Source organism: Panthera tigris, chromosome C2 (assembly GCF_018350195.1).
Source record: "Panthera tigris isolate Pti1 chromosome C2, P.tigris_Pti1_mat1.1, whole genome shotgun sequence".
NCBI lineage: Eukaryota > Metazoa > Chordata > Mammalia > Carnivora > Felidae > Panthera > Panthera tigris.
This window is the reverse complement of record NC_056668.1, coordinates 125095491-125113229: the sequence shown is the minus strand read 5'-3', so window position 1 is coordinate 125113229 and position 17739 is coordinate 125095491. Positions and strand designations below refer to the sequence as shown.

General features: G+C 39.6%; 2 protein-coding genes across 5 annotated transcripts in view; one reads left to right on the top strand and one right to left on the bottom strand.

Annotated features, from left to right (window-relative positions):
* NCK1 (NCK adaptor protein 1) overlaps positions 1 to 17739 on the top strand; it is an 88447-nt gene that overhangs the window by 23987 nt on the left and 46721 nt on the right. Inside the window, exon 1 of one of the 4 annotated variants that reach the window (XM_015539930.2) lies at positions 13205 to 13488. The exons of the other annotated variants lie outside the window; for them this stretch is intronic. The gene's annotated coding sequence lies outside the window, so the exon portion shown is untranslated. Of the gene's footprint in view, positions 1 to 13204; positions 13489 to 17739 lie in introns of those variants that run through there. 4 annotated transcript variants of the gene reach the window in all.
* On the bottom strand, positions 12291 to 13637 carry LOC102955137 (tripartite motif-containing protein 77-like). Its single transcript, XM_015539903.2, is given in 3 exon segments — positions 12291 to 12507; positions 12509 to 13187; positions 13190 to 13637. Coding segments are annotated over 3 exon segments (1344 nt in total).

Here is a 17739-nt window from a genome sequence, read left to right as displayed (position 1 = left end):
GAATGTATTATTGAATTACTCACTGCTGTGGCAACTAGGGCTCAGTTGTAGTGGGAACTTCTGAGAATATAGGTGCTTCTCAAATTGTCTCCTCATGGATGGACAGGAGTAAACTGTTGCCTGCTTTTGTTCTCCATTAGTTGGCAGTTGCCCTGGGGTAGTATAAAATCTTTTGCCTTCTCTTCACCACTTTAAGATTCCACACAAGAGCCAGCCAAGTGGGTTGGTTCCTTGTGCTGTCTCACTTCATGGCCTCAAAAGAGCCCTAGAGCAGAAAGCAAACGAATCCCAGTGTGTTCTGTGTGGGGAATAAGTCAAAACTTACCTGGAACCATTAGCCTGAGCTTATGACAGGTGTGGTGGTCAGAATAATGATCTCCCAAAGATGTCTATATCCTAATCCTCTAAACCCGTGAATATGTCACAAAAGAGACTTTGTAGATAGTGAGATTTTCCTGAATTATCTGGGTGGGCCCAGTGTAATCACAAAGAGCTTTGTTTTATAAGGGGGAGGCAAAAATGTCAGTCTAAGAAAGAGATATGATAATGGAAGCAGAGATTTGTCATGAGGTGGCTGAGAGCCAAGGAATATAGGCAGCTTCTAGAGTTTGGTATAGACAAGGAATGCATTTTCTCCTAGAGTTCCTGAAGGAATGCAGACTTTGTAGTTCTGTGAAACCTGTTTTGAAATTCTTATCTTTAGAACTTTAAGATAACAAATTTGTGTTCTAAGCCACTAAATATATGGCAATTTGTTACACAGCAGTAGGAGACTACTGTTAGAGCTAGCATCAAAGGAGAGACCGACAGCATGAAGGTGAAATAGAAGAGCTTTCTGACAGAATCCACCTCTTGCTGTTGGCCTATCCTTTGATGCTAGTGTATTAGTTTCCTACTGCTGTTTAGCAAATTACCACAAATCTACTTCTTGCTCTGCTCAGATCTACTTGGATCTAATTCACTGCAGGCTCTTCAACAGAAATTTAAGAAGGGTTACTGGTGCAAGCTAGTACTGCCTGCTGCTGCATCTGTTATTGAAGCAGGAATAAGTATTCATAATTTCCTTCTTTCACCACCCATTCTCTATTTCCCTTATGCTAGGCTAGCAGTTCAGCTACTTTAAGTTGCTTGTGACTTCTAGACTTTCATTCTTGAGGGATTTGAGCCTTTAGTTGCCTTACCCTTTTTGAGCCATGGTTGCTGCAACATTCTGTTTACTGTAATACCAAGTATGGAAACATTCTGAGTTTCAGACAGACTGTTCCCTACCCCAGTTGTGTACAACTCCTAATGACAATCAGAGTCAGTTATCATTGCTAGTATAGTTTTTCCTTCCTTTGCCTGCTAGTCTATCAACATGAGGAGCCCAAAATGACCAAGTAGTGGTCATACCTTTTTAGTTTAATGGAACCCTCACTGTCCTCTGGTGGAAGCAGTACCCTCAGGACTTCTAATATATGAGAAGTTGTAAATCATGGGAAGGGGAAACTCAGATTCCACAAGTGAGTTACTGGCATTGATGGTGGAAAGTGTCGATCCAACTTGTGCCCCTTGGTTTCTGGACTTATGTATCCTAGATATTAGGGATATAACACCATAGCTAATGGTTCAGTGCATATACTGCATCCTAGGAGACCAACAAGGTGACTGTTTAGCTGAACTTTTAGTATACCATTCCATCATTTTATTAGTCTGACAGTTTCTTGGTGATGTTATATGTGGTAGGACCACTGGATGCCATGGTCATATGCTTCACCATTAAATAGATCTTTTGGTTTGGGGTGATGTTGAGATGGATTTTGATAAAGCAAGCATTTTGAAGCCATTGGATGATGGTTCTGGGCAGAGGTACTGTTGAGGGACACTTTGGATAGGGAAGGCAATATCATTTAAGTAAGTGTAAATTCTGCTGCCTTCCACAGTGCTAGAGTCCCAACCCCATTACGCCACCTGATCAGCTTTATGTCTGATAAGTTGCTGTGTGTATTTTGCAGTGATCCTAATCCTACTAGAATTTTTTCAGTTTTAGTAAGCTTTTTTATTATATTTTTCAAAAAGTAAATTGATGTTTTTGATAACAAGGATCTGAGGAACGTGAGTTTTAAATTTTAATATGGTCACTTGTATGACTTTATTTATAAGGAATTCAAGAAAAGGCAAACTATAGTGACAGAAGGCCCATCAGTAGTTGCTAGGGGGAGAGGATTGACTATAAAGGGGCACAAGGGAACTTTTTGAGCGATAAAAATGTTTTAGAGCTTCATTGTGGTATAAGTTACACAAATGTAACACAAAATGTATTTTGTACATTTATTAAGATTCATTAGATCTTTCAGCGACTGCGAAGCTGGGAAGATCTGCCTGGGCCAGGGACATAACGATCTCCTTGTCCTCCTCCCCTTGAACCTTTCTCCAAAGTTCCTCAATAAAATGGTTTGATCACCCCCCCCCCCAGAAAAAGACTCATTAAACTCTATACTGTTTTTAAAAAAATTATTTTTAAAAATATTTATTTATTTTTGAGAGAGAGTGTGAGTGGGGAAGAGTCAGAGAAAGAGGGAGACACAGAACTCCAAGCAGGCTCCAGGCTCTGCTCTGTCAGCATAGAGCCTGACATGGGGCTTGGGCTCACAAACTGTGAGATTATGACCTGAGCTGAAGTCGGATGTTTAACTGACTGAGCCACCCAGGCACCCCTTATTAAACTCTGCACTTAAAATCAGTGTAGATTAAGTCTCTCAACTTATTTGAAGGAAAGAAGAGGATTTAATGTACTCATTTTTCAATCTTTTCCATGTTTATTTCCTTTTAGGTAATAATTTTTGATTCTTAGGTTTGAGAAATTCTTCCCTTCTCTGGGATTATCTTGAAATATAACCAGGATGTTTTAATCAGGTAGAGTAAGACCCACAGAATAGAAATGACTGTCAGAAGGAAGAAGATTTTTCTCAGTTTCCTAGCAACTGGAGACACAGCATTCCACATCATGGTGCCACATGGAGAAGCACCAAGGTTGGTCAGGAGGCAGAAGGAGCAAGGGGAAAGCATGTCCAGAGCCTTTATTGTGGTTAAGCGGGAAGGAATGGATGAGGCAGGGTAGGCAAGCCTGAGCAAGTTGAGGTTTGGATAATTTGAATAATTTATAGCTCTGGGTGATAGGATTTGTCTCTGGCTGTCTAGTACCTGGCCCCAGGGTGAGTTAGAACAGTGGGAATACAGGTTTAGTATGTGAGAATTTTTGAAAGGAGATGATAGGTAGGGGGTATAGGCTTTGGATTACTTGGTTATGTATCAGAAATGTGCTCTCAGGCAAATTGTCATCTAGGCATTAGGTAAACCTGGGAGGGAGAGTCCCTCTCTGGGTCCAAAGGACCCTGCTATGTCAGACCATCATAAATATAGAAAAAAAAAAAAAACATGACTAATACACTTCTGCTTTCTTTTGATTTACTTAGTTGTCTTTTTCTCGTTTCTTGATTTAAAATGTATTAGTTAAGTGGTGCCTGGGTGGTTCAGTTGGTTAGGCGTCAGACTTCAGCTCAGGTCATGATCTCACGGTTCATGAGTTCGAGCCCCACCTTGGGTTCTCTCCTGTCAGTGGGGACCTGCTTCAGATCATCTGTCCCCGTCTCTGCCCCTTTTCCACTCTCAAAAATAAATATTTTTAAAAAATGTCTTAGTTAAGCATATTCATTCATGCTGTTTAGTTACATGTACAAGAAGGCTATAATTTGAGTTGAATTACACATTTTGATAATGTAGTACTTTTATTGTTGCTCAGTTCTTATTTTATCATTTCTAGTGTGGTTTTCTTTTTTTGTTTTTGGTTTGTTTAGGAGTCCCTTTTTAAGTTTCCAAACATTTAAAAATGTTTTATTGGCAATATCAATATTATATTATGGGTGGAGAGTATAGTCTTAGGTATAAGTTCTTTGAAATTATTTTGTGTCTTTGTGACTCTTAATGCATGATCAATTTTTGAAAGTGTTCTTAGTTTGCTTGAACATAATTATATCCTTATTTTTTTGTTTGCTGAAAGATTCTCTATACAGCTGTCAGATTAGATTTACTCATTTTACTGGTCAAGTATTCTATATCCTTATTTATTTTTTGACTTTTTGTCTATCAGTTTTTAATATAACAAAATTAGAGACTCATGCAGTGGTTGAAGATTAATTTTTTTCTTGCAATTCTGGGAATTGTATGGAATCTTTAGATTGCTTTGGATAGTATTGACTGACATCTTGACATCTTAACATCTTAACAGTTTTAAGTCTTCCAATCTATAAACATGGATGTTTTTCCACTTAGTTATGTCTTCTTTTTTCCTCTTTTTTAAAAATGTTTATTCATTTTTGAGAGAGAGAGAGAGAGCGTGAGCAGGGGAGGGGCAAAGAGAGGGGGAGACAGAGGATCCAGAGTGGGTTCTGGCTGACAACAGCAAGCGTAGAGTGGGGCTCGAACTCATGAACTGTGAGATCATGACCTGAGCCGAAGTTGGACGCTCAACTGACTGACCACCCAGGTGCCTCTTACGCTTTTTTAAATTTTAATTTAATTTAATTTTTTTTAATTTAATTTTTTTATTTTTTAAAGTTTACGTCCAAATTAGTTAGCATATAGTGCAAAAATGATTTCAGGAGTAGATTCCTTAGTGCCCCTTACCCATTTAGCCTATCTCCCCTCCCACAACCCCTCCAGTAACCCTCTGTTCGTTCTCCATATTTATGAGTCTCTTCTGTTTTGTCCACCTCCCTGTATATTATTTTTGTTTCCCTTCCCTTACGTTCATCTGTTTTGTTCCTTAAAGTCCTCATATGAGTGAAGTCATGATTTTTGTCTTTCTCTAATTTCACTTAGCATAATACCTTCCAGTTCCATCCACGTAGTTGGAAATGGCAAGATTTCATTCCTTTTTGATTGTCGAGTAATACTCCATTGTATATGTATACCACATCTTCTTTATCCATTCATCTGTGGATGGACATTTGGGGTCTTTCCATACTTTGGCTATTGTTGATAGTGCTGCTATAAACATTGGGGTGCATGTGTCCCTTCGAAACAGCACACCTGTATCCCGTGGATAAATGCCTAGTAGTGCAATTGCTGGGTCGTAGGGTAGTTCTATTTTTAGTTTTTTGAGGAACCTCCATACCATTTTCCAGAGTGGCTGCACCAGCTTGCATTCCCACCAACAATGCAAAAGAGATCCTCTTTCTCTGCATCCTCACTGACATCTGTTGTTGCCTGAGTTGTTAATGTTAGCCATTCTGACAGGTGTGAGGTGGTATCTCATTGTGGTTTTGATTTGTATTTCCCTGATGATGAGTGATGTTAAGCATTTTTTCATGTGTCGGTTGGCCATCTGGATGTCTTCCTTGGAGAAGTGTCCATTCATGTCTTTTGCCCATTTCTTCACTGGATTATTTGTTTTTTGGGTATTGAGTTTGATAAGTTCTTTATAGATTTTGGATACTAACCCTTTATCTGATAATGTCATTTGCAAATATCTTCTCCCATTCTGTCGGTTGCCTTTTAGTTTTGCTAATTGTTTCCTTCGTTGTGCAGAAGGTTTTTATTTTGATGAGGTCCCAATAGTTCATTTTTGCTTTTGTTTCCCTTGCCTCTGGAGACATGTTGAGTAAGAAGTTGCTGCCAAGGTCAAAGAGGTTTTTGCCTGCTTTCTTCTCGAGGATTTTGATGGCTTCCTGTCTTATATTTAGATCTTTCATCCATTTTGAGTTTGTTTTTGTGTCTGGTGTAAGAAAGTTGTCCAGGTGCATTCTTCTGCATGTCGCTGCCAGTTTTCCCAGCACCCCTTGCTGAAGAGACTGTTTTTATTCCATTGGATATTCTTTCCTGCTTTGTCAAAGATTAGTTGGCCATATGTTTGTGGATCCATTTCTGGATTCTCTGTTCTGTTCCATTGATCTGAGTGTCTGTTCTTATGCCAGTACCGTACTGTCTTGATGATTACAGCTTTGTAGTATAGCTTGAAGTCTGGGATTGTGATGCCTCCTGCTTTGGTTTTCTTTTTCAAGATCACTTTCGCTAGTTGGGGTCTTTTCTGGTTCCATACAAATTTTAGGATTATTTATTGTAGCTCTGAAGAATGCTGATGTTACTTTGATAGGGATAGCATTGAATATGTAGATTGCTTTGGGTAGTATTGACATTTTAACAATATTTGTTCTTCCTATCCAGGAGCATGGAATCTTTTTCCATTTTTTTGTGTCGTCTTCAGTTTCTTTCATAAGCTTTCTATAGTTTTTAGTGTATAGATTTTTTACCTCTTTGGTTAGATTTATTCCTAGGTATTTTCTGTTTTTTTGTGCAACTGTAAATGGGATCGATTCCTTGATTTCTCTTTCTGTTGCTTCATTCTTGGCGTATAGGAATGCAACCGATTTCTGTGCGTTGATTTTGTATTCTGCAACTTTGCTGAATTCATGAATCAGTTCTAGAAGTTGTTTGGTGGAATCTTTAGGGTTTTCCATATAGAGTATCATGTCATCTGCGAAGGGTGAAAGTTTGACCTCCTCCTGGCTGATTTGGATGCCTTTTATTTCTTTGTGTTGTCTGATTGCAGAGGCTAAGACTTCCAATACTGTGTTGAATAACAGTGGCGAGAGTGGACATCCCTGTCTTGTTCCTGACCGTAAGGGGAAAGCTCTCAGTTTTTCCCCATTGAGGATGATATTAGCGCTGGGTCGTTCATATATGGCTTTTATGATCTCGAGGTATGCTCCTTCTGTCCCTACTTTCTTGAGGGCTTTTATCAAGAAAGGATGCTGTATTTTGTCAAATGCTTTCTCTGCATCTATTGAGAGGATTATATGGTTCTTGTCCTTTCTTTTATTGATGTGATGAATCACATTAATTGTTTTGTGGATATTGAAATAGCCCTGCATTCCAGGTATAAATCCCACTTGCTCATGGTGAATAATTTTTTTAATGTATTGTTGAAGCCGGTTGGCTAATATCTTGTTGAGGATTTTTGTGTCCATGTTCATCAGGGAAATTGGTCTATAGTTCTTCTTAGTGGGGTCTCTGGTTTTATAATCAAGGTAATGCTGGCTTCCTAGAAAGAGTTTGGAAGTTTTCCTTCCCTTTTTATTTTTTGGAACAGCTTCAAGAGAATAGGTGTTAACTGTTCCTTAAATATTTGGTAGAATTCCCCTGGAAAGCCATCTGGCCCTGGACTCTTGTTTTTTTGGGAGATTTTGATTATTAATTTGATTTCCTTACTGGTTATGGGTCTGTTCAAGTTTTCTTTTTCTTTTTCTTTCAGTTTTGGTAGTGTATATGTTTCTAGGAATTTGTCCATTTCTTCCAGATTGTCAATTTTTTTGGCATATAATTGCTCATAATACTCTCTTATTATTGTTTTTATTTCTACTGTGTTGGTTGTGATCTCCTTTCATTCTTGGTTTTATTTTTTTGGGTCCTTTTTTTTTTTTTTTTTTTTTTTGATCAAACTGGCTAGTGGTTTATCAATTTTGTTAATTCTTTCAAAGAACCAGCTTCTGTTTTCATTGATCTGTTCTACTGTTGGTTTTTTTTTTGTTTGTTTGTTTCGGTAGCATTAATTTCTGCTCTAATCTTTATTATTTCCTGTCTTCTGCTGGTGTTGGGTTTTATTTGCTGTTCTTTTCCCAGCTCCTTAAGGCGTAAGGTTAGGTTGTGTATCTGAGATCTTTCTTCCTACTTTAGGAAGGCCTGGATTGCTATATACTTTCCTCTTATGACCACCTTTGCTGCGTCCCAGAGGTTTTAGGTTGTGGTGTTATCATTTTCACTGACTTCCATATACTTTTTAATTTCCTCTTTAAATTCTTGGTTAGCCCATTCATTCTTTAGTAGGATGTTCTTCAGTCTCCAATATTTGTTACCTTTCCAACTTTTTTCTTGTGGTTGATTTCGAGTTTCTTAGTGTTGTGGTCTGAAAATATGCACAGTATGATCTCGATCTTTTTGTACTTACTTAGGGCTGATTTGTGTCCCAGTATGTGCTCTTCTCTGGAGAATGTTTTATGTGTACTCGTGAAGAATGTGCATTCTGCTGCTTTAGGATGAAATGTTCTGAATATATCTGTTAAGTCCATCTGGTCCAGTGTATCATTCCAAGCCATTGTTTCCTTGTGGATTTTTTCATTAGATCTGTCCATTGCTGTGAGTGGGGTGTTGAAGTCTCCTACTATTATGGTATTACTATCCATGAGTTTATGTTTGTGATTAATTGATTTATATATTTGGGTGCTTGCACATTTGGCGCATAAATGTGTACAATTGTTAGGTCTTCTTGGTGGATAGACCCCTTGATTATGATATAATGCCCTTCTGCATCTCTTGATGCAGTCTTTATTTAACGTCTAGATTGTCTGATATAAGTATGGCTACTCCAGCTTTCTTTTGTTGACCATTAGCATGATAGATGGTTCTCCATCCCCTTACTTTCAATCTGAAGGTGTCTTTAGGTCTAAAGTGGGTCTCTTGTAAACAGCATCTAGATGGATCTTGTTTTCTTATCCATTCTGTTACCCTTTGTCTTTTGATTGGAGCATTGAGTCCATTGATGTTTAGAGTGAGTACTGAAAGATGAATTTATTGCCGTTATGATGCTTGTAGAGTTGGAGTTTCTGGTGGTGTTCTCTGGTCCTTTGTAATCTTTGTTGCTTTTGATATGTATATATATCGATACGTATATATATATTTTTTTTTTCATCTTTTCTCCCCTCAGAGAGTCCCCCTTAAAATTTCTTGCAGGGCTGGTTTAGTGGTCACAGACTCCCTTTAATTTTTGTTTGTCTGGGAAACTTTTTCTCTTTCCTCCTATTCTGAATGACAGCCTTGCTGGATTAAGAATTCTTGGCTGCATATTTTTCTGATTCAGCACACTAAATACATCCTGCCACTCCTTTCTGACCTGCCAAGTTTCTGTGGATAGGTCTGCTGCAAACCTGATGTATCTTCTCTTGTAGGTTAGGGACTTTTTTTCCCTTGCTGCTTTCTTGATTCTCTCCTTGCCTGAGTGTTTTGTGAATTTGAGTATGATATGCCTTGTCGATGGTCGGTTTTTGTTGAATCTAATGAGGGTCCTCTGTGCTTCCTTGATTTTGATGTCTGTGTCTTTCTCCAGGTTAGGAAAGTTTTCCGCTATGATTTGCTCACATAACCCTTCTACCCCTGTTTCTCTCTCTTCCTCTTCTGGGACCCCTATGATTCTGATGTTCCTTTTTAATGAGTCACTGATTTCTCTAATTCTTAAATTGTGCTCTTTTGCCTTAATCTCCCTCTTCTTTTCTGCTTCATTATTCCCTATAAGTTTGTCCTCTGTATCACTGATTATCTCTTCTGCCTCATCCATCCTTGCCGCCGCTGCATTCTTCCCGTGATTGCAGCTTAGTTATCGCATTTTTAATTTCATTCTGTTTTTTACTTCTTTTATCTCTGCAGAAAGGGATTCTGATCTATTTTTGACTCCAGCTCGTATTCTTATTATCATGATTCCAAATTCTGGTTCAGACGTCTTGCTTGTATCTTTGTTGGCTAAATCCCTGGCTGTCCTTTCTTCGTGCTCTTTTGGGGTGAATTCCTTCATTTTTGTAATTTTGAAGGGAGAAAAGAAATTAATGAGGTAGAAAAATTTTAATTAAAATTAAAATATTAAAAACACACACGCACACACAGAAATCGAATAAATGATGCTAGATCCTAGGTGTGTTTTGGTCTGGGTGTTGAAAGTGGTTTGACAGATTAGAGGGAAAAATGGGGGGTGGAAGGAAGTCATTTGAGAATCTGAAAAAATGAATACACTGAAGTACACTAAAATGAGATGATGGGAGTAAAATAGAATTTGAAAAAATGTACGCAAAGGGAAGAATGTAGTAGAAAAAAATAAAAATATTTTTAAAAAAATTAAAAATAAAAATGAATTTTTTTTTCTGTATTCAAGAAAAAGAAACGAGAAAGAGAAAAAAAGACAAAATAGAAAAAAAAGGAAGTCGTTTGAAAATTTGAAAAGTTGAATACACTGAAGTAGACTAACATAAAATGATGGAAGTAAAGTAGAATTTGAAAAAATTTACACAAAAATAAAAATATAGTAATAAAAATTAAAGAAAAATATTTTTAATAAAAATTGAAAATAAAAATGAATTTTTTCTCTTTCTGTATTCAAGAAAAAGAAGTGTAAAAGAGAAAAAAAAAAATTGAATAGATGAACCTGCTAACAGATTGAAGTACGACCGAAATTACTTCGTTTTCCCTTAGAGGTCAGACTGTGTAGCGCTTCATAGTCCATAAACTAGGCAGGCAGTGAGACTTGTGTTCTTGAAGAGCGAAGTTGGCCCAGTTGGGCGGGGCTCAGTTTAATGGCTCCGCTCTCCACTAGATGGTGCTGCTAGCCTACTGCGGGTAGAGTGTTGCGGTGCTGTAGGTGCGTTTGCGCATGTGTGGGAGCAGTGAAAATGGCACCACCCAGCTGCCCAGTCTCTAGTTTTGGAGCTCTGTTCTCCTGGATCAGCAGTTGTACACTCATCCGCTGTCTTCGCCTTTCGTCCACTCCTGCTTTTTCACTGTCCGTGACCAGGCGCCAGGCAGTACCTCTCTCCTGAGTTTTGTCTCAGATGCGGCTGTTTTCCCCGCCCCCTTACTTCTGAAGGACTGTGGCTTTGACCCATTCTGCCCCTCTGCGGGAAGGGTCTCACCGAGCAATGGCTGAATGAGCAATGGTTGAATGTTGGCTGCACCCAGGAATGCTTGCTGGACCCTGCTGCTGCCAGTGCCACGAGACTGTGGCCAGGTGCCAGCCTGCCCCAGAAAAAGTTCGCTAGATAGTGTAGCAGCAGCGTTTCAGGGATTATGGAAAATCACAACACACATCTGGCACCAGGCTTCACCCTTAACGACCTTGTTCCAGCACCAGCGAATGTGGCCGTTTTCTGGGGTCTGCTGGGATCAGGTGGCTTCAACAGTCTCTACCAAATGCCCTCCAGCAGTGGAACCGCTTTTCCCTGTATGGCCTGAGAACCTCCCGGACCCCACTCTGTTCCTGGGGATTCGCCCTTCCCACCAGAGCACCGCCAGGTATCAAGCTGTGGAATTGCAGCCTTTGCGCTCCCCTTGTTTACAGTCTTAATGGAATTTAAATCGTCTCCTTTCTCCTTTCTCCTTTCTCCTTTCTCCTTTCTCCTTTCTCCTTTCTCCTTTCTCCTTTCTCCTTTCTCCTTTCTCCTTTCTCCTTTCTCCTTTCTCCCTTTTTAGTTTAGCCCCTGCGGCTGTTTCCAGTTTTCCACTTTCTCTCCAGCTGCTTTTGGGGAGAGGTGCTTTTCTCATATTCTCTGCCCTCCCCCCCCCCCCCGCCAGTCTCCGTCCTCTCTCCACTCGCAAAAGCACCTCCCTTCCTGCTCCTCACTCCCCAAGTTCACCTCTGCACCGCATACCTGCTGAATTCTGTGGTTCAGAATTTACCATTGCTCTTATGCTCTTGTAAATGGTAAATATTATTGCAATTATTATTGCCAGAAATTGGGCTTTAATGCATTAGTCTCATCTATTCTCTAGAAAGGAAAAATGTAGAGTTACAAACCAACGTTACAATAATAGTAATTTAGACTAGTGTTTTTAAAAATTGTTTATTAGTGTCTTAAATCTTACCAAAAACAAAAAAATAGAGTTGCAGACTGTATTTTCAATAATTCCATCTTTAAAATTTTTTTTTTTAATCTTTATTTTTGAGAAAGAGAGACAGAGTGCCTGCAGGGGAGGAACAAAGAGAGAAGGAGACACAGAATCCAAAGCTGGCTGTAGGCTGTGAACTGTCAGCACAGAGCTGATGTGGGGCTTGAACCCATGAACCGTGAGACCATGACCTGAGCTGATGTCGGATGCTTAACTGGCTGAGCCACCCAGGCTCCCTTCAATAATTCCATCTTTTATGATTGCTCATGTATTTACCTTTATTGAGATCTTTATTTCTTAATATGACTTGAATTATTGTCTAGTATTATCTGGGAATGTCTTAATTTCTCCCTCACTTTTGAAGGACAGTGTTTTTTTTTTTTTAAAGCGATTACTTTTATTTCAATAAAATAGAAAAGACAAATGTACATCTTTCACAGTGTCACCACTTTAAAAAATAATACAGCAAATGTATCTCCTGAAGGTAAAATGAAGTTCAAGACCATGAGGTATCAGTGATTTTCCCCACTCAAGAAGTCACCAGGATAGAACCCTCCCCAGCTATTAAAATTGCTAAGACCTTGGTCAGGTTTGTGAGCTGTTCCTGATCATTTGGGTCCATAACAAATGAAAGGTCTGAGAGGGAAGGAAAAGGAACAGGAAAGGAAATTACAAATGAGGGAACTTTTGGCAACATTAACAAAGCTTACTATACCAAATTCATAATCTAAAAACACCCCTACCAAGCCCTGGGGTCTTGGAATGTAGTGGCACAGTGGCAGGGAGGCAGAGAAGAGACGGCAATGGTTATCCACGTTGACACAGAAGTAGAAAGATACCCTCAGAGTTGAGCAGCAAGTCATGGTGTTTTGTCCAGGATTCCCTGCAAAGTCCTTTAATCCAATTCTGAGAGTTTCCCACATCCACCTCCCAGTAATATTTGCCAGAGGTGAAGGCAGCCTGAGCTGCCCAGGAAGGCTTATACTGTGAACTCGCTGGACTGCGGCGCAGGTCTTGGTCAGGACAGCACTGCAAACGTCTCAGGTCTTCAAACAGAGGCACACGGTAATTCCTTATGTTATCATCAAATGTAATATACACTCGGAAGTTGTTAAGCCTTTCAGACATCCCAGTGATTGTCCACTCACTGAGCTGTGGGTCCACAGGCTGGGGCAAGTGCGCCTGCACTAACTGACTCCTTTTTATGATGTCTTCCAAATCCTGGAGCAGGTGCACATCTGCTTTGAGGCACATTTCCTTCAGCTCCTCATAGATTCTTTTCAGGAGTTTCCCCATTTGAAGCATTCTAGCTACATTTCTCCAGAGGCGATGAAAAATTATCTTGCCTTCAATTGCCAGGCTCTCTAAATGTTTTTGCTTTTCTTTGTGGAGGTATTGGTACACCTTAGGGTATTCAGCCTTGATCATCACCATCCTTAGATTTACAAAACCCTGCCATACTCTAAGTAAGTTGTACTCTTTGTTTATATTTCTCTGATTTCTCTGTTTTTCCAAATAGATTTCATTTGCATCAGAAGTTTCTCCCTGCAGTGCTCAGCGACCTGTGAAACTGGACAGTGTATGTGAGTGGTATGCCCTGGCGAATGAGAGCATTGCAAACACAGCAGGCTCTTGTCAGTTGGACAGAAGATATTCTTTAGTGCTTGGTGTATCCAACACACCTGCCTGGCAGACCTTGGTAACTGCTTGGCAACTGATTCTTTTTTAGCCCGAGCTTGTCCCTCAGCAGAAATAATGCTTTTGAAGTCCATGCATGGAGATACTGCCCTGCATACAGGGCAACAGGTAGGATGCTGGGGATCTTCCCACAGGAGGCAGAGACACGGAGTACAAAAGCTGTGTCCACAGTTAATGGTGACAGGGTCTGTGAAATAGTCCTTGCAGATGGAACAGATAAGCAGACTGGGGGCGCAGCGCACAAAAGTAGAATCCATGTTTCTTCCTGTCAGTCTTCTCCTCCGGGAAGCTCTCTTGCCTGTTCCTGTCTGCCCCCACCACCCAGAACCCATGTTCTGTATCTCTACCTAAACTGTACAGGTTTAGGAAGAGGAGGATTTGGGTGGGAGAGGGCAAGAGAAGCTTCCCTTCTCATCTGTGCTGTTTCCTTTCTGAGCAAGAACTTGAAGGACAGTTTTGTCGAACATTGGATTTTAGTTGACAGTTTTTTTATTTCAGTATTTTGAATATGTCAGTCTATGGTTGACCTTTGAACAACATGGATTTGAACTGTGTAGGTAAACTTATATGCAGATTTGTTACTTTTTAATTTTAATTTTAATTTAATTTCTATTTATTTTTAAATTTACATCTGAGTTGGTTAGCATATAGTGCAATAATGATTTCAGGAGTAGATTCCAGTGATTTATCCCCTATGTATAACACCCAGTGCTCATCCCAACAAGTGTCCTCCTTAATGCCCCTTACCCATTTAGCCCATCTCCCCACCCACAGCCCCTCCAGCAACCCTCAGTTTGTTCTCTGTATTTAAGAGTCTCTTATGTTTTGTTCTCCTTGTTTTTATATTATTATTACTTCCCTTATGTTCATCATCTTAAATTCCTCATATTAGTGAAGTCATATGATATTTGTCTTTCTTGGACTAATTTCACTTAGCGTAATACCCCCTAGTTCCATCCACATAGTTGCAAATGGCAACATTTCTTTTTGATTGCTGAGTATTACTCCATTGTAAATATATACCACATCTTCTTTATCCATTCATCTGTTGATGGACATCTGGACTCTTTCCATACTTTGGCTATTGTCAATAGCAATGCTGTAAACATCGGGGTGCATGTGCCCCTTTGAAACAGCACACCTATATCCCTTAGATAAATATCTAGTAGTGCATTGCTGGGTTATAGGGTAGTTCTGTTTTTAATTTTTTGAGGAACTTCCATATCGTTTTCCAGAGTGGCTGCACTAGTTTGCATTTCCACCAGCAGTGCAAAAGAGATCCTCTTTCTCCGCATCCTTGCCAACATTTGTTGTTGCCTGAGATGTTCATTTTAGCCATTCTGACAGGTGTGAGGTGGTATCTCATTGTGGTTTTGATTTGTATTTCCCTGATGATGAGTGATGTTGAGCATTTTTTTCACGTGTCTGTTAGCCATCTGGATGTCTTCTTTGGAGAAGCGTCCATTCATGTCTTTTGCCCATTTCTTCACTGGATTATTTGTTTTTTGGGTATTGAGTTTGATAAATTCTTTATAGATTTTGGATACTAGCTCTTTATCTGATATGTCATTTGCAAATATCTTCTCCCATTCTGTTGGTTTCCTTTTAGTTTTGCTGATTGTTTCCTTTGCTTTTTATGCAGGTTTTTAAAAATTTATTTTTAATGTTTTATTTTTTGAGAGACAAAGACAGAGTGCAAGCAGGGGAGGGGCAGAGAGAGGGAGAGAGAGGGAGACACACAGTTTGAAGCAGGCTCCAGGCTGCAAGCTGTCCATGTGGAGCCCATTGCTGGGCTTGAACCCACAAATGTGAGATCACGACCTGAGCCGAAGTGGGACACTTAACCGACTGAGCCACCCAGGCTCCCTATTATGCAGATTTTTTATACTACAGAACTGTAAATGTGTTTTCTCTTATGATTTTCTTATCATTTTCTTTCATCTAGCTTACTTTATTATAAGAATACTGTATATAATGCATATAACATACAACATATGTGTTAATCAACGGTTTATGTTATCAGTAAGGTTTCTTGTTCAGCAGAAGGCTATTAGTTGTTAAGTTTTGGGGAAGCCAGAATACATGGGTTTTTGACTGCGAAAGGGTCCCAACCCTTGCATTGTTCAAGGGTCAACTCTACTTACTGTCTTATCTCCTCCAATGTTTCTTTTTTTTTTATTATTTTTAAAAATGTTTTTATTTATATTTGAGAGAGAGAAGACAGAGCATGAGTGGGGGAAGGGTGCAGAGAGAGTGGGAGGCATATAATCCGAAGCAAGCTCCAGGCTCTGAGCTGTCAGAGCCTGATATGATCCATGAGATCGTAACCTGAGCCAAAGTCAGACACTTAACCAACTGAGCCACCGAGGTGCCCTGCATCCTCCAAAGTTTCTAATGAGAAATCTATTGGTGATCTTATTGAGGATCCCTTTTATGTGATCATTCACTTCTTCTGTTGCTTTCAAGATTCTCTCTTTTAATATTTTCATTTATAGTATATCTCAGTATAGATTTCTTGCGTTTATCCTACTTGGAGTTTGTTGAGCTTCTTGGATGTTTAAATTCATGTCTGTTACCGAATTTGGGACATTTTCAGCCATTATTTCTTGTTTTTTTTTTTTTTTTTTTTTAATTTTTTTAATGTTTATTTCTGAGACAGAGAGAGACAGAGCATGAGTGGGGAAGGGGCAGAGAGAGAGGGAGACACAGAATCCGAAGCAGGCTCTAGGCTCCTAGCTGTCAGCACAGAGCCTGACGCGGGGCTTGAACTCACAAACCATGAGATCATGACCTGAGCTGAAGTCGGTCGCTCAACCGACTGAGCCACCCAGGCGCCCCAGCCAATATTTCTTCAAATAATCTCTTTTCCCCTTAGTGTCCCTCTTTGCCTTTTGGCACTCTCACAATGCATCTGTTGGTTCTTTTCCTGGTGTCCCACAGATCCTTTATTCTCTCATTGGTGTGTGTGTGTGTGTGTGTGTGTGTGTGTGTGTGTGTGTGTGTTCGTTCGTGTGTGTGTGTGTGTGTTCGTGTGTGTGTTCCTCAGGCTTGCTAATTTCAATTGCCCTGTCTCCGTGCTCACTGATACTTTCTTTCACCTGTTCAAATCTTTCTTTAAATCCCTTTGGTGAACTTTTCCTTTTTGTAATTGTACTTTCCAGCTGGAGAATTTCTTAGGTTTTCTATTTCTTTGGATACTATTATTTTGTTCACACATCATTTTCTTTACTTTCTTTAGTTAGTTAAGCATCTTTAAGATACTTGTTTAAAGTCTTTGTTTGGTGAGTTTGTCAGCTGGTCTTTCTCCAGGATGGTTACTATTGGTTTTTCCCTTTGAATGGATCATACTTGCATGTTTCTTCGTATCCCTTCTGATACATTGGTTGTTGAAAACTGAATGTGTGAATTTAATAATGTGGTAAGTCTGAAAATCAGATCGTCTCTTCCCCAGGGTTTCCTGGGTTTTTGTTTTTATTGTCGTAAACTGTCTCTGTGCCAGGAACCACTTTGAAGTATAAACTTAAGCTTTCCTCAGGTCTTCACTGAGCTTGTGCCTTTTTCTGGATATATGTGGTGACTTTCTTAATACCCCTATTACTAGTTATTTAGTGTCTGGCTCCTGAAAGGAGAAGGTTAAAAAAGACTCCAGCCCTGTGGATTAGATTTTCTTCAGCCTGAGGGAAAAGGGCTTACATAATTGGCATGTGTGTGTGTGTGTGTGTGTGTGTGTGTGTGTGTGCGCGTGTGTGTGTGCGCGCGCGCACGCATATGCCTCTGTCAGCACCTCAGTGATCAGAAGCATTGTTCAACTGTCAGAACACAGATCCCTGATATATGGATGACAGGATCCTTATTGCTCATTTTGACTCTTGAAAGCTGCTCTTGGAACTAATGTACAGCTACGTGGCATGGGCCTGGGGAGTGGAAGATGCTACTACTAGCCATTGCTGAGCTACCTGAAATTAACCAAAGTTCATAGTCCAAGACTTCCTCTGGAAGTTTCAAGCCTTGGGGTAGTCTCCAAAATTGTAAAATAGTTCAATTAGACAGATTCTGCTAGTACAATTGTTGTCTAGGTGGAGAGACCAAATTTGGAGGGCTTCTTATGCCACCGTCTTCCCAGAATCTTCTCATAGCTTTACAAAAGGGAGTTTCATTATAGTTTCAGAGTTCTTAGTCTTTTTTCCCTTGTTTTTCAGATTATACCTCAAAATAAACACATATGAGACCTTTTACTTAGTTTTTAAGTCTAGATAGCAGATACATAAGGAATTCTTGTTTTCTGATACTTTTTTTTCCTAAGAAGAAAACCAAATGCTTCCAACTGGAAGCGGATAAGACTGGAAAGCAAGAGACACC